Source organism: Chionomys nivalis, chromosome 23 (genome assembly GCF_950005125.1).
Source record: "Chionomys nivalis chromosome 23, mChiNiv1.1, whole genome shotgun sequence".
NCBI classification, from domain to species: domain Eukaryota; kingdom Metazoa; phylum Chordata; class Mammalia; order Rodentia; family Cricetidae; genus Chionomys; species Chionomys nivalis.
The window spans coordinates 39,506,856-39,521,451 of record NC_080108.1 but is presented as its reverse complement, the minus strand read 5'-3'; the positions used below and the strand labels follow the sequence as shown (position 1 = coordinate 39,521,451).

Sequence of the window (14,596 nt, the reverse complement as noted above, 5' to 3'; positions counted from 1 at the left end):
CCTGCCTTTTTGTCTTATTGACTGTGTCTTTTGTTTTACAGAGGCTTTTCAGTTTCCAGAGGTCCCATTTATTTATTATTTCTCTCAGTGTCTGTGCTACTGGGGTTATATTTAGGAAGGGGTCTCCTTTGCCCATGCATTGGAGACTACTTCCCACTTTCTCTTCTATCAAGTTCAGTGTGGTCAGATTTATATTGAGATCTTTAGTCCATTTGGACTTGAGTTTTTTGCATGGAGGTAGATATGGATCTATTTTCAGTCTTCTACCTGTTGACATCCAGTTATGCAAGCACAATTTGTTGAAGATACTTTTTTTTCCATTGTATAATTTTAGCTTCTCTGTGTCCTACTATTAGTGTGTGGGGTCTGCTGTGCAATTTAAGTTTAAGTAATGTTTTTTTTTTTTTACATATATGGGTGTTCTTGTATTAGAGGCAGCGATTTTCGAGATTGAGACTAGATCTTGATGGATTGGTCCTGTTATGAGTATAAAGTATCCTTCTCAATCTCTGCTGATTGATTTTAGTTTAAAATCTATTTTTGTTAGTTATTAGGATAGCTACACCTCTTTCTTTCTTAAGCCCATTTGATTGGAAAACCTTTTCCCAACTCTTTACTCTGAAGTAGTTTCTGTCTTTGAGGTTGAGGTGTGTTTCTTGTATAGAACAGAAGGCTATATCCTGTTTTAATATCCATTCTCTTAGCCTGTGTCTTTTTATAGGTAAATTGAGTCCTTTGATATTAAGTGATATTTATGACCAGTGGATGTTAATTCTGGTTAATTTTCGGCAATAGTGTTTGAGTGTTTGCGTTTGTCTGGTGGTGGTTATCAGATATGTGGTTTTTTTTCAGAGAAACGTCCTGTTTAATTACTAGACGTCAGTTTCGTAAAGACAACAGAATTTCCAAAATTAATATGAGCTTGACAAAATTCCTATATAAAACTCCTGATGAGTTCTTTTTGTACATGTGGGCATTTACCCTAAAACACAAATGGAAAGTCCAAGAACTCAAATGGCTAAAACTAATAGAAGAAAATAATAAGGTGGCACTCATTTCTCAATCTTAAAATTAAGTAGCTACTGGTAAAAATATGGCATTGGTGCAGCAATAGGCTGAGGAAGCAGAGCCAGGAATGAACTCGCAACTGAATTTTGAATTTTTTTCATTTACCATCTCATGTCTGGGAGAGGGAGAGGCAAGCAGGGTGTGGAGATGAGGTGGGTCCTTCTCCATGTGAGTCCCAGACATCAAGCTCTTTGTCTCTCAGGCTGCCAGCCTGCGCTACCTCCTCCGCCCTCACGACTGATTTTTGTTTCCTATGCTAGGACTGTGCTTGCCAGACAGGTCCTCTGCTCTCTGTTCCATGCCTGAACTTTTAACCAAATTGTGAAAGCAATTCCGTAGAGAATGTGGTCTTTTCAAAAACGGGGGCTGGAAAACTTGAGCATCAGGCAAAAAACACGAACTTCAACTTAAATCACGTACTTTGTATAATAATTACCTGAAAATGAACCACTTAATTATAAAACAGATCTCTAATATAAACTAGGTATCATGGGCTATGCACATGATTATTAGACTTGACAGTAAGAAATAAAAACATGTCCATAAAAGGAAAACTTGTAAACATTCAGCAAAATTAAGTTTAAAAACAAACAGCAACAACAAAAACCTGAGGATAAAATTCAGGGTCTCACTCATACTGGGCAAACACTTTACCACTGATATGTTTACATTTATGACACTCATATATTTATATTTGCAATCCCATGTAAAAAATTAGAGAATGAAAAGATATACTCCCAGGACAATAATCAAAGACACCATTTTAGACAGGTGGTGGTGGCGCACGCCTTTAATCCCAGCACTCGGGAGGCAGAGGCAAGCGGATCTCTGAGAGTTCGAGGCCAGCCTGGTCTACAAAGGGAGTTCCAGGACAGGCTCCAAAACCACAGAGAAACCCTGTCTCGAAAAACAAAAAAACAAAAAACAAAACAAAACAAAAAGACACAATCTTAAATGCTGAATCCCTAGTGTTAAAATTTCCCCAGTCAGCGTCTCTGTGACTGACCATAAAGATCATGGTCCCTACACCCCAGAGTTCAAAATACCCAAGGTGGAAATGCTAGCCCCCCCACCCCCCGCCACACACCTAAACTAAAGAAATCTGTGAAACACAGAGACTTCTCAGTTTAGAGGAATGGGTCATGTTAGGCGCAAAGAAGACCTCGAAGCCCTGTATGGTGTGTGTGCAGAGGAGCCGAGTGTGTGAGCTGAGTATGGAGACAAGGAAGGTCTGCCATGTGTTAGGAAGCGAAAGGAACTGTATTCCCTGAGGAGAACTGGACCTCGGAGAGGGGGATAGTAGTTTTATCAAGAAGCTAGACTTCAAAGTGTAGCTAATGGTCATGAAAGCGGGCAGCTCCTAGAGACTACCTCCATGTCATTGCCTTGAGTTCGTCCTGTAATGCACTTTCATAGGTGTTTCTCGCTGTTGTCTTCTGCCCAGTTTTTTTTTATTAAAAATTTCTGCCTCCTCCTCCCATTTCCCTCCCCCTCCCCTGCTCCTCTCCCCCTCCCTCTCCAGCCCGAAGAGCAGTCAGAGTTCCCTGCACTGTGGCCAGTCCAAGGTCCTCCCCCCTCCATCCAGGTCTAGGAAGGTGAGCACCCAAACAGCCTAGGCTCCCACAAAGCCAGTACATGCAGTAGTATCAAAACCCAGTGCCATTGTTCTTGGCTTCTCAGCAGTCCTCATTGTCTACCATGTTCAGAGAGTCCGGTTTTATCTCATGCTTTTTCAGACCCAGGCCAGCTGGCCTTGGTGAGTTCCCAATAGATCAGCCCCATTGTCTCAGTGTGTGGGTGCACCCTTCGGGGTCCTGACTTCCTTGCTCATGTTCTCCCTCCTTCTGCTCCTCATTTGGACCATGGAAGCACAGTCTGGTGCTCCAATGTGGGTCGCTGTCTCTATCTCCTTTCATCGCCTGATGAAAGTTAATATCTAGGAGGATAACTATATGTTTTTCTTTGGGTTCACCTTCTTATTTAGCTTCTCTAGGATCACGAATTATAGGCTCAATGTCCTTTATTTATGGCTTGAAACCAATTATGAGTGAGTACGTCCCATGTTCCTCTTTTTGGCTCTGGCTTACCTCAGTCAGGATAGTGTTTTCTATTTCTGTCCATCTATATGCAAAATTCAAGATGTCATTGTTTTTTACCGCTGAGTAGTACTCTAATATGTATATATTCCACACTTTCTCCATCCATTCTTCCATTGAAGGACACCTAGGATGCTTCCAGGTTCTGGCTATTACAAACAATGCTGCTATGAACATAGTTGAACAAATGCTTTTGTCATATGATAGGGCATCTCTTGGGTATATTCCTAAGAGTGGTATTGTTGGGTCCTGGGGTAGGTTGATCCCGAATTTCCTGAGAAATAGCCACACTGCTTTCCAAAGTGGTTGCACAAGTTTGCATTCCCACCAGCACTGGATGAGTGTACCTCTTTCTCCACAACCTCTCCAGCAAAGGCTATCATTGGTGTTTTTGATTTTAGCCATTCTGACAGGTGTAAGATGATATTTCAAAGTTGTTTTGATTTGCATTTCCCTGATCACTAAGGAACTTGAGCATGCCCTTAAGTGTCTTTGGGCCATTTGAACTTCTGTTGAGAATTCTCTGTTCAGTTCAGTGCCCATTTTTTATGGGTTGATTAGCATTTTAAAGTCTAGTTTCTTGAGTTCTTTATATATTTTGGAAATCAGACCTTTGTCTGTTGCAGGGTTGGTGAAGATCTTCTCCCAGTCAGTAGGTTGCCTTTTCGTCTTAGTGACAGTGTCCTTTGCTTTACAGAAACTTCTCAGTTTCAGGAGGTCCCATTTATTCAATGTTGCCCTTAATGTCTGTGCTGCTGGGGTTATACGTAGGAAGTGGTCTCCTTTGTCCATGTGTTGTAGAGTACTTCCCACTTTCTCTTCTATCAGGTTCAGTGTTTCAGACTGATATTGAGGTCTTTAATCCATTTGGACTTGAGTTTTGTGCATGGTGATAGATATGGATCTATTTTCATTCTTCTACAGACTGAATTCCAGTTCTGCCAGCACCATTTGTTGAAGATGCTCTCTTTCTTCCATTATATACTTTTAGCTCCTTTATCGAAAATCAGGTGTTCATAGGTTTGTGGGTTAAAATCCAGGTCTTCTATTTGATTCCATCGGTCGACTTCTCTGTTTTTATGCCAATACCAAGCTGTTTTCAATATTGTAGCTCTGTAATAGAGTTTGAAGTCAGGGATGGTAATGCCTCCAGACGTTCCTTTATTGTATAAGATTGTTTTGGCTATCCTGGGTTTTTTGTTTTTCCATATAATGTTGATTATTGTTCTCTCAAAGTCTGTGAAGAATTTTGTTGGGATTTTGATGGGGATTGCATTGAATCTATAGATTGCTTTTGGTAGAATTGCCATTTTACTATGTTGATCCTCCCAATCCAAGAGCATGGGAGATCCTTTCATTTTCTAGTATCCTTTTCAATTTCTTTCTTCAAAGACTTAAAGTTCTTGTCAAATAGATCTTTCACTTTCTTGGTTAGAGTTACCCCAAGATATTTTATGCTATTTGTGGCTATCATGAAAGGTAACGCTTCTCTGATTTCCCTCTCTGCTTTGTTTTTTTGTGTGTAGGAGGACAATTTTTTTGGATTTTCCAAAAAACTGATTTTTTGGAGTTGATCTTGTATCCTGCCACATTACTAAAGGTGTTTATCAGCTGTAGGAGTTCTTTGGTAGAGTTTTTGGGGTCACTTATGTACACTATCATATCATCTGCAAATAATGAAAGTTTAACTTCTTCCTTTCCAATATGAATCCCCTTGATCCCCTTATGTTGTCTTATTGCTATTGCTAGAACTTCAAACACTATATTGAAGAGGTATGGAGAGAGTGGACAGCCTTGTCGTGTTCCTGATTTTAGAGGGATGGCTTTGAGTTTCTCTCCGTTTAATTTAATGTTAGCTGTCGGCTTGATGTAAATAGCTTTTATTATGTTTAGGTATGATCCTTTTATCCCTAATCACTCCAAGACCTTTATCATAAAGGGATGTGGAATTTTGTCGAATGCTTTTTCAGCATCTAATGAAATGATCATATGGCTTTTTTCTTTCGTTTTATTTATATGATGGATTACATTGATAGATTTTCGTATGTTGAACCAGCCCTGCATCTCTGGATTGAAGCCTACTTGATCATAATGGTTAATTTTTCTAATGTGTTCTTGGATTTGGTTTGCCAGTATTTTATTGAGAATTTTTGCGTCAATGTTCATGAGTGAGATTGGCCTATAATTCTCTTTCTTGATTGAGTCTTTGTGAGGTTTTGGTATCAGGGTAACTGTAGCTTCATAAAAGGAATTTGGCAATGACTCTTCTGTTTCTATATTGTGAAATACATTAAGGAGTATAGATATTATCTCCTCTTGGAAGTTTTGGTAGAATTCTGCATTGAAACCTTCTGCTCCTGGGCTTTTTTTGGAAGGGAGGTTTTTGATAACAGCCTCTAATTCTTCGCGACTAACAGGTCTATTTAGATTGCTCACCTGGTCTTGGTTTAACTTTGGTATATGGTACTTATCTAAAATAATGTCCATTTCTTTTGAATTTTCCAGTTTTGTGGCATACAGGCTTTTGTAGTAAGATCTAATGATTCTCTGAATTTCCTCTGTGTCTATGGTTATGTCCCCCTTTTCATTTCTGATCTTATTTATTTGCATGTTCTCTCTCTGTCGTTTGATTAGTTTGGATAGAGGTTTGATTTTCTCCAAGAACCAGCTTTTTGTTTTATTGATTCTTTGAATTGTTTCTGTGTTTCTATTTTGTTGATTTCAGCCCTCAGTTTGATTATTTCCAGTCTTCTACTCCTCTTGGATGAGTCTGCTTTTTTTTTCTAGAGCTTTCAGGTGTGCTGTTAAGTCTCCAATGTGTGGGAGCCCACCAAGGCCAGCTGGTCTGGGACTGAATAAGCATGGGTTGAAACTGGACTCTCTGAGCATGGCGGACAATGAAGGCTGATGAGAAGCCAAGGACAATGGCACTAGGTTTCGATCCTAATACATGAACTGGCTTTGTGGGAGCTTAGCTTGTTTAGACGCTCACCTTCCTGGACGTAGATAGAAGACCTTCGTCTTCCCGCAGGGCAGGGAATTTGGACTGCTCTTCAGTATCGAGAGGGAGGGGGAATGGTGTGGGGGGAGGAGAAGAGGAGTGGGGATAGGGGGAGGGGAGTGGGGGGAGGGGGCAATATTTGGGAGGAGGGGAGGGAAATGGGAAACGGGGAGCAGGTGGAAATTTTAATTAAAAAAGAATAATAAAAAAAAGAAATAGTGAGCTAAAATAAATATGTCATCTGCAAAAAAAAAAAAGTCTCCAATGTGTGCTTTCTCCATTTTCTCTAAGTGCACTTAGTGCTATAAACTTTCCTCTTAGCACTGCTTTCATTGTTTCCCATAAGTTTGAGTATGTTGTTTCTTTATTTTCATTAAATTCAAGGAAGACTTTAATTTCTTTCTTAATTTCTTCCTTGACCCAGGTGGGGTTCAGTCGTTGACTGTTAAGTTTCCATGAGTTTGTCAGCTTTCTGGGGGTAGCATTTTTCCTGCATTCTAACTTTAATCCGTGGTGATCTGATAAGACACAGGTGGTCACTAATATTTTTTTTGTATCTGTGGTGGTTTCCTTTGTTACCGAGTATGTGGTCAATTTTCAAGAAGGTTTCATGAGCTGCAGAGAAGGTATATTCTTTCCTATTTGGGTGGAATGTTCTATAGATGTCTGTTAAGTACATTTGCTTCATTACCTCCATTAATTCTCTTAATTCTCTATTAGGTTTCTGTCTGATTGACCTGTCCATTGGCGAGAGAGGTGTGTTGAAGTCTCCTACAATTAGGGTGTATGGTTTGATGTCTGCCTTGAGTTCTAGTAATATTCCTTTTACATAAGTGGGTGCTTTTATATTAGGGGCATAGATATTTAGGATTGAGACTTCATCCTGATGAATTGTTCCTGTTATGAGTATAAAATGTCCATCTTGATCCCTTCTGATTGATTTTAGTTTGAAGTCAGTTTTGTTAGAAATTAGTATGGCCACACCCGCTTGTTTCTTAGGTCCATTTGCTTGAAGAACCTTTTCCCCACCCTTTACTCTGAGTAGATGCCTGTCTTTGTGGTTGAGATGTGTTTCTTGTAAACAGCAGAATGTTGGATCCTGTTTTTGTATCCAATCTCTTAGCCTGTGCCTTTTTATAGGTGAATTGAGTCCATTGATATTAAGTGATATTAATGACCAGTGTTTGTTGACTCTGGTTATTGTTATTGTTTTTGGTAGTAGAGTTTGTGTGTTTTCCTTCTTTGAGTTGTGCTGGTGAAGGGTCTCTAGATGTCTGAGTTATTGTGGGCAGTGTTGTTGATGTTGGATTCCTTGGGTTGTGATTTTCCTTCTATTACTTTTTGCAAGGCTGGATTTGTTGCTGTGTATTGTTTAAATTTGTTCTTATCCTGGAATACTTTGTTTTCTCCATTGATAGTGAATGATAGCTTGGCTGGGTATAGTAGTCTGGGCTTGCATCCATGGTCTCTTAGTTTCTGCAGTACCTCTATCCAGGACCTTCTGGCTTTCATGGTTTCCATAGAGAAGTCAGGTGTAATTCTGATAGTTTTTTTTATCAGTCTGTTGTGCTTCAAACTTCTTGTACCTTTATAGGGATATCCTTCTTTAGGTTGGTAAAATTTTCTTCTATGATTTTGTTGAATATATTTTCTGTGCCTTTGAGCTGGAGTTGTCCTTCTTTATTCTTAGGTTTGGTTTTTTTCATGGTGTCCCAGATTTCCTGGATGTTTTGTGTTAATAATTTGTTGGATTTAATGTTTTCTTTGACCATTGAGTCTATTTTCTTTATCAGCACCTGAGATTCTTTCTTCTGTCTCTTGTATTCTGTTGTTTATACTTGTCTCTGTAGTTCCTGTTTATTTACCCAGATTTTCCATATCCAGAATTCCATCAGTTTGTGTTTTTATTTACCTTTATTTCAGTCTTCAAGTCTTGAACTGTTTCACCTGTTTGATTTTTTCTTCATTTTCTTGTGTTTCTTTGAGGGATTTGTCAATTTCTTCTTCCAATGTTTTGTTTGTCTTTTCCTCCATTTCTTTAAGGGAGTTTTTCATTTCCTCTTTAAAGGTCTCCATTATTTTCATAAAGTTGCACTTAAAGTGGTTGTCTTTTTTTCTTTTTCTCTTCTTCATATTCTCTTTCTTCTCTTCTCCCTCCCAATCCCCCCTCCCTCCTCCTCCTCCTCTTCCTCCTGCTCCTTCTCCTCCTCCTCCTCTTCTCCTTCTCCTTCTTTCCTTCTCCTCCTCTTCTTCTTTTTCTCCTCCTCCTCCTCCTCCTCCTCCTCCTCATTCTTCTTCTTCTTCTTCTTCTTCTTCTTCTTCTTCTTCTTCTTCTTCTTCTTCTTCTCCTTCTCCTTCTCCTTCTCCTTCTCCTTCTCCTTCTCCTTCTCCTTCTCCTTCTCCTTCTCCTCCTTCTCCTCCTTCTCCTCCTTCTCCTCCTTCTCCTCCTTCTCCTCCTTCTTCTTCTCCTCCTCCTTCTTCTTCCTGTTGTGTGACCTCTAGGTTCTGGTGTTACCATGTTGGTTTTTCAGTTGTTTGATGAATTCTTGTACTGACACCTTTCCATCTCTTCTTTCAACTGGGGCTGATTATCTTTATGCCTTGGTTCAGTCCTTGCAGTGGCTATCCGAATGTTTGGAAATTTTCCTTGTTCTGCTCTGTACTGTCAATATCTGTGTCTCAGGAAGCTTCTGAATTCTCTCTAAGCCTGCTATCTTGGTCTTCTCTCCTGTTTCACTCTCTTGGTCCTCTCTCTTGGTCCCCTCAGTGTTATAGTAAGCTCTTGATACCCTCAGTATTATAGCAAACTGTGTTTCAGAGTTCCACTGAGGTTTCAGGAGGATAGATGAGTTTGGGGGCAGAGTGGGGCTAGTAGCTTGGACGGTCCAGTGGATGGGGTTGGATGCAGGGTGAGCCTACCTGCAGGAAACTCTCCTGCTCATTGGCAGAAAAGTTGAGGGAGTTGGGGAAGGGGTCGAGCGTTTTGTCCCAAGGTGTAGCTCCTAGAGATTGGGGTGTCCTGCCGCATGGCTGTTCACTTTGAAATTACCTGGCACAAGCGAGAAGCAAACATGGAACATGCAACAAACCCACTTAGGAGTTTATTAGAGGGTGTGTGTACAGGCCTGGAGAAAGTCAGTGTGCAGAGAAAGAGAGGAAGATGGCACATCCAGCTTTTAAAAGCTGCCTAGCGATGCACACAGGAGTTGGCATGGCTACGTCATACGCAGATGGCGGGTCTCTCGCATGCGTGCAAGGGCTTACGTGAGCCATATGTGGATGATGCAACCATGCATGCCCACAAGGGCTTAGCTGAGTCATAAGTGGATGGTGTAATCCATGCCACATGTGGGTCATGTGGGGCCCTTTAACATTTCCGGAGGCCATTAGGCACTTCTGCCTGAGGGCTTGTCTGTACCTGCATGACCCCTAGAACCATAGATACATAAGGATGTATCAGCCTTATGTGGCTGAAATCATTACAGTGAGGATCTGCGGTTAGCCTACCAGCTTCTCTGGCCAGTTTCTACCTGGTTTCTTAAGTTTCTGTAAAGCTAATATGCTGTGTGAAAAGCTTGGTGACTCTGAGGGTAGAGAATTGCTGGAGGATATTTCTCAGTTATAGCTTCACTTACTTCTTCCCTGATCACATGTAGATCACAAAAATGAAGAAACAGGCAAGAGTATATTTAGTGGGAGAAACCGACGATAGTGAAGGAGAAATAGTCTGTTGTGTTCAGTAAATTACAAGGCAAGGGAGGAGTGCTATGGGAGAATCTTATGAGAGATTAGATGCTTCTAACTTATTTCTTTGGAGGAGACACAGACTCACTGAAGAATTTCAGCAGCTTTAGTATAGGACCCAATCATAACATGCTCAATAGAGGCCTGAGTCTCAGTAGTTTACCCTGGTTCCAAGAAAGACCACAAACTGAGACTACACAGGCACCACCCAGGAACAGACCACCCAAAGGAAATTCCTAACATTCCAAACATTACAGATGGGATCACCTGTCAGCACACACTTGATGGGGGAGAGTCTTCTGTTTTGTGTTAATTTCATTGGTTAAATAAAGATACTGCCTTAGCCCTTTGATAGGACAGAAAATTAGGTAGGCGGAGTAGACAGAACAGAATGCTGGGAGAAAGAAAGCCGATGCAGGCAGTTGCCATGATTCTCCTGCCAGACACAGACGCAGGTTAAAATACTCCCTGGTAAGCCACCAGCTCATGGTACTACGCAGATTATTAGAAATGGGTTAATCAAAGATGTGAGAATTAGCCAATAAGAGGCTGGAACTAATGGGCCAAGCAGTATTTAAAAGAATACAGTTTCCGTGTAATTATTTTGGGGCATAAGCTAGCCAGGTTGCCGGGAGCTGGGGTGGCAGGGAAGCGGCCCGCAGCTCCCACAAGCTAGCCAGGTGGCGGGACACAGCCCACCACCGCTCCTATTACTACACACACCCATTGCTTTTCAACAGGACACTCCTAGACAAATGTCAGCCGATCATGGCTCCTGAACCTTAGAAATCCCTCACCCCCACCTTTGCTACTACAAAAACCCAACCCCAACTGAACTCTGGACTCTCAGATCACTCCAATACCTTGGACACAGGGTGACCGAGTTTGCAAACTTGTGTAAGAATAAAGGCTTTTTGCTTTTACATAAAGGACTCAGTCTCCTAGTGGTTTTTGGGGAACTCCATGATCAGGGCATAACATTAACTCCCTGAAAACCCATTTCTCCATACCAACTGTATAGGGAGAAAAGGAAAGGAGGCAGGAGGCCATAGAAGCACAATGTAGGGAAATGGATGTGGAGCTGCAGCCGTGGCAGTGTTGATGACAGCGGTAGGAGCCATGCTCTGGACCTGGTGACCAGGCGCAGGGAGAGTCCAGCAGTGCAGGACCTTCTGCTGGCCTGTCCCAGGACCTTGTCTTCCTTTCTGCCTTCTTAATGGACTGCAACGGTGGACCTGGGCCAACACTCTTCTCAGAATTTCTGCTGCCTAAAAGCTATCCTTATGTAGTCAAGAATGAGGACACTAAGGTGGTGGTTTAGAACTCAACATCTGTACACATCTGTACCTTCTGTTCTAGGCTCTATTTTCATTTTGTTTTGAAGCCATGTGCACCCTTTAGAGTGAAGTTCTTGTCCCAGTAATGACAGCTTCCCCTAGCACTTGTTACAAAGGTGACATCTGACTTCTCCTCCAGACCTAAGGATCAGAATCTCTGGACGCAAGTCTAGCAGTCTGTTTCAACAAGGCCTTTAAATGGCTCTGATGGACATTAAAGTACTCAGTTGGTGGGAATGCTGGGGAGAGGGTCGGGGATGGTACTAAGTTAAGGTGTCCTCTGCACTGTGGGGTGCTCTACTTACTGTCCTAATCCTTTCCTGTGAAGGTCTTGTCCTGGCTTCCTTTTCTGTTGCTGTGACGAAGCAGGGATCCAAACCAACTCAGCTGAGGAAAGGATTTTTCATCTCACAACTTTCAGGACATGATCCACCAGTGAGGGAATTCGGGGCAGGAACCATGGAGGAAAGCAGCATACTGGCTTGCACAGCTTGCTTTATTTATACGGTGCAGGACTACTTTTCCAGGGTCAGCACCACACACAGTGGGCTGGGCCTGCACACACACACACACACACACACACACACACACACACAAATAATCCATTAAGAAAATGTCCCCACTTCTTCCTTTCCAATTTGAATCCCCTTGATCTCCTTTTGTTGCCTTATTGCTATTGCCAAAACTTCAAGGACTATGTTGAAGAAATATGGAGAGAGTGGGCAGCCTTCTCTTATTCCTGATTTTAGTGGCTCCTTAGTGCCATGTCATCACATGGTGTCTATCATCATTTCTCTTCTATCAGTCACCGTGTGAGTGGACAAGAGCAAACTGTCTGAGTCGCTGGGATCCGGATGCTGGAGGCTTGCTCTTTATCTTTCCACCTGCAGAACTGAGAATATTCATCTTCTTTCTCTCTTTACTCTTGCTTGTTCTTTTTTATTTTTTGGTAATTTTTTTCATTTATGATGCTTTGTTGAAACACATAATCACATATAATTTCATAACTTTAATCTGTAGAAAACCTACGTCCATCAAACTCCCAGGCTCCCAGGGTGAATCTACCACAATTATTATGTTAATGTTCATCTCAGACTGCCCTCTGACTTCACATCTCTATACTCAAACGTTAGTGAGCTCTCAGTCCTCATCAGAGAAATTCCGTAATGCAGGAATCTGTGTTTCCCAAAGAAACTCAAAACTCGGAGAAGTGTCTGTGGAGTTCACAGGTATAAATTCATATTGCGCCTTCCTCTGAGGCTCAGACCCCATCCTGGAAGAAGGATGGAAAGATTTGAGATCCAGATGTCATAGAATTGCAATGAAGCTGTGTCTTCTGGACGTGAGAGTCCTGCTGCTCTTAGGACCTCTGTGATCAAGGCACCCAGTATTCCAGCATGGGAAGGAAAGGAGCTCACTGCCTCCCTAACTGAGAGATGTTGACAGTTGATGGCTTCTAGAGGAGGAAGAGTCAACTTTTCTTCTGGGGCTGATGCAAGGGTAAGTTGAGCAACATTTGGTTGACAGCCCTACATACATGAGAGGATGGACATGGAATGACCTCACAGCTGATTTAGAAATCATGGAGGATCTGGAGAAATTAAGGGGACTATGATAAATGTACACTATATTTATGTATGAAATCCTCAGAAACTAACTAAAATGGATTATTTGAAAGCTCGTTGTTTAATGCTGCTAAAATCCTTATGAAGCCTTGTATTTTAAAGGACAGGGTGAGGATTCACTGCCACGGAATTTTTCTCTATGTGCAGTGGAAGTCGTTGTCCCACAGCTCGGCTCTGTGCTTTGGACTAAAAGATTTGGCTGCAGAGCCAGATGATGGGTGGGGCTCAGGTCATTCACTTATGCTTTTCGCCTTTCCTTCTTCCAGGAAATGTGAACTCCTGTCTTGTGGATCTTACTGGGGCCTGTGAGAAATGTTTCATCATCTTTGGAGAAAAGGTTATTTTAATTACTGTTGATATTTTTCTATTTCTGCACCTAAATTATGAATTAGACTAGTACCTAAACCAAGAACAAATGGAAAGTCATAGAACTCAGTTGCTCAATCTTCAAAGAAGATTCGTTATTACTTCTCTCTACCCCATGTCCTTATGCCGCAGAGTGTTGCATTTCAGCACTAATGTGTGGCTGTTGACACCTGTGTTGATTCAGGTGAGACATCCCAGGCACAGCAAGAGCAGAGAGTCAACGCCACAGTGTTCTAATAAATATTCCCTGGTGATGAGATTTGCAAAATTACAAATAGAGGCCACCCTTCCTTGCAGAATCAGCATGCTTACAGAAAATGTAGGTAAAAAGAGTATTCACAAAGTGATTTTAAAGCTGTTTCCTATGTAAGGTAGAAATATACAAGGTTAATTTTCATTGATATTACGTGGAATTTAGTTAATATTCTTGCTGTTTGATGCTTCTCTTCTGTATACAACGTAAGTAATGCTCATCCATGTAACCTTTAGGTAAATAGGCAGAGGAGCTTGGTTCAAGATGTATTGGTGTATTCCACTTGTTCTTGAGCCTCCTTGTCATTGTAGAACCAATTACAAGCCTCCACATTGAGGTCAGATGTGAAGATTGCAAGCCTTGTGTGCTAATGTGGTGAGCCGTGGATCTCATAACTTGAGAGACAGAGAAAGGAGGAGAGATTTGAGCTCAAGGCTGGGACTGCCCATGTAGCAATACCTGACCTGGTGTCAAATATCAAACCAGATATTAGATACTGACAAAATAGTTATTGAATGAAAAGGCTGATGTCCTGGATACAGAAAACCACTTTTTAAGAATTCTTCTATGGTTTGGACACTCAGGTCATAGATGGCACTTAGCTTGTGACAGTATAAACAAGTTCTTTATGTACCCAGAGCTTCTCATTTCATTGCTTTTTTCTGAGTGAATGACTTATATCTCAGGAGTTTAATACCTGACACGGACCAGCTATTCAATTCATTTGCATAAAAGTGAAAATGGCTTAATTTTTATGTAGATAATACAAAAGCATAGTAAGTGTATTTGAGGTGTGGGAAAATAGTCGTGTGTGTATCTAAATATACATAGGAAATTGAAAGATATGTTTGTAAGATTACTCCTGGTGTTCTGGAGTCTGACTCACTCAGGTACCTGTATAAATCTGAAACAAAAGACCGGCCAGGGTTCTGCTGCTCCACTGAGAATCTGAGTGGGCTTGTGGTCCTCTCTTCTGTGCTGCTTTCCTTCCAGACGCAGGAGCATAGTAGGGATTGATTACATATGAGAGGTGGGCTGGGGAAATGTGTGGGTGGAGGAGGATGTAGGATAGGCTAGAGCATTACACCCTGGATGTCAGCTGTATT

General features: G+C 41.5%; 1 protein-coding gene across 1 annotated transcript in view; it reads left to right on the top strand.

Annotated features, from left to right (window-relative positions):
- Positions 1–13,861, top strand: part of LOC130865126 (uncharacterized) — a 41,194-nt gene extending 27,333 nt beyond the window's left edge. Inside the window, exons 4-5 of the mRNA XM_057756005.1 lie at positions 13,138–13,208; positions 13,802–13,861. Of these exons, the coding sequence (XP_057611988.1) occupies positions 13,138–13,208; positions 13,802–13,861 (131 nt within the window). The remainder of the gene's footprint in view (positions 1–13,137; positions 13,209–13,801) is intronic.
- Positions 13,862–14,596: the final 735 nt, after the last annotated feature.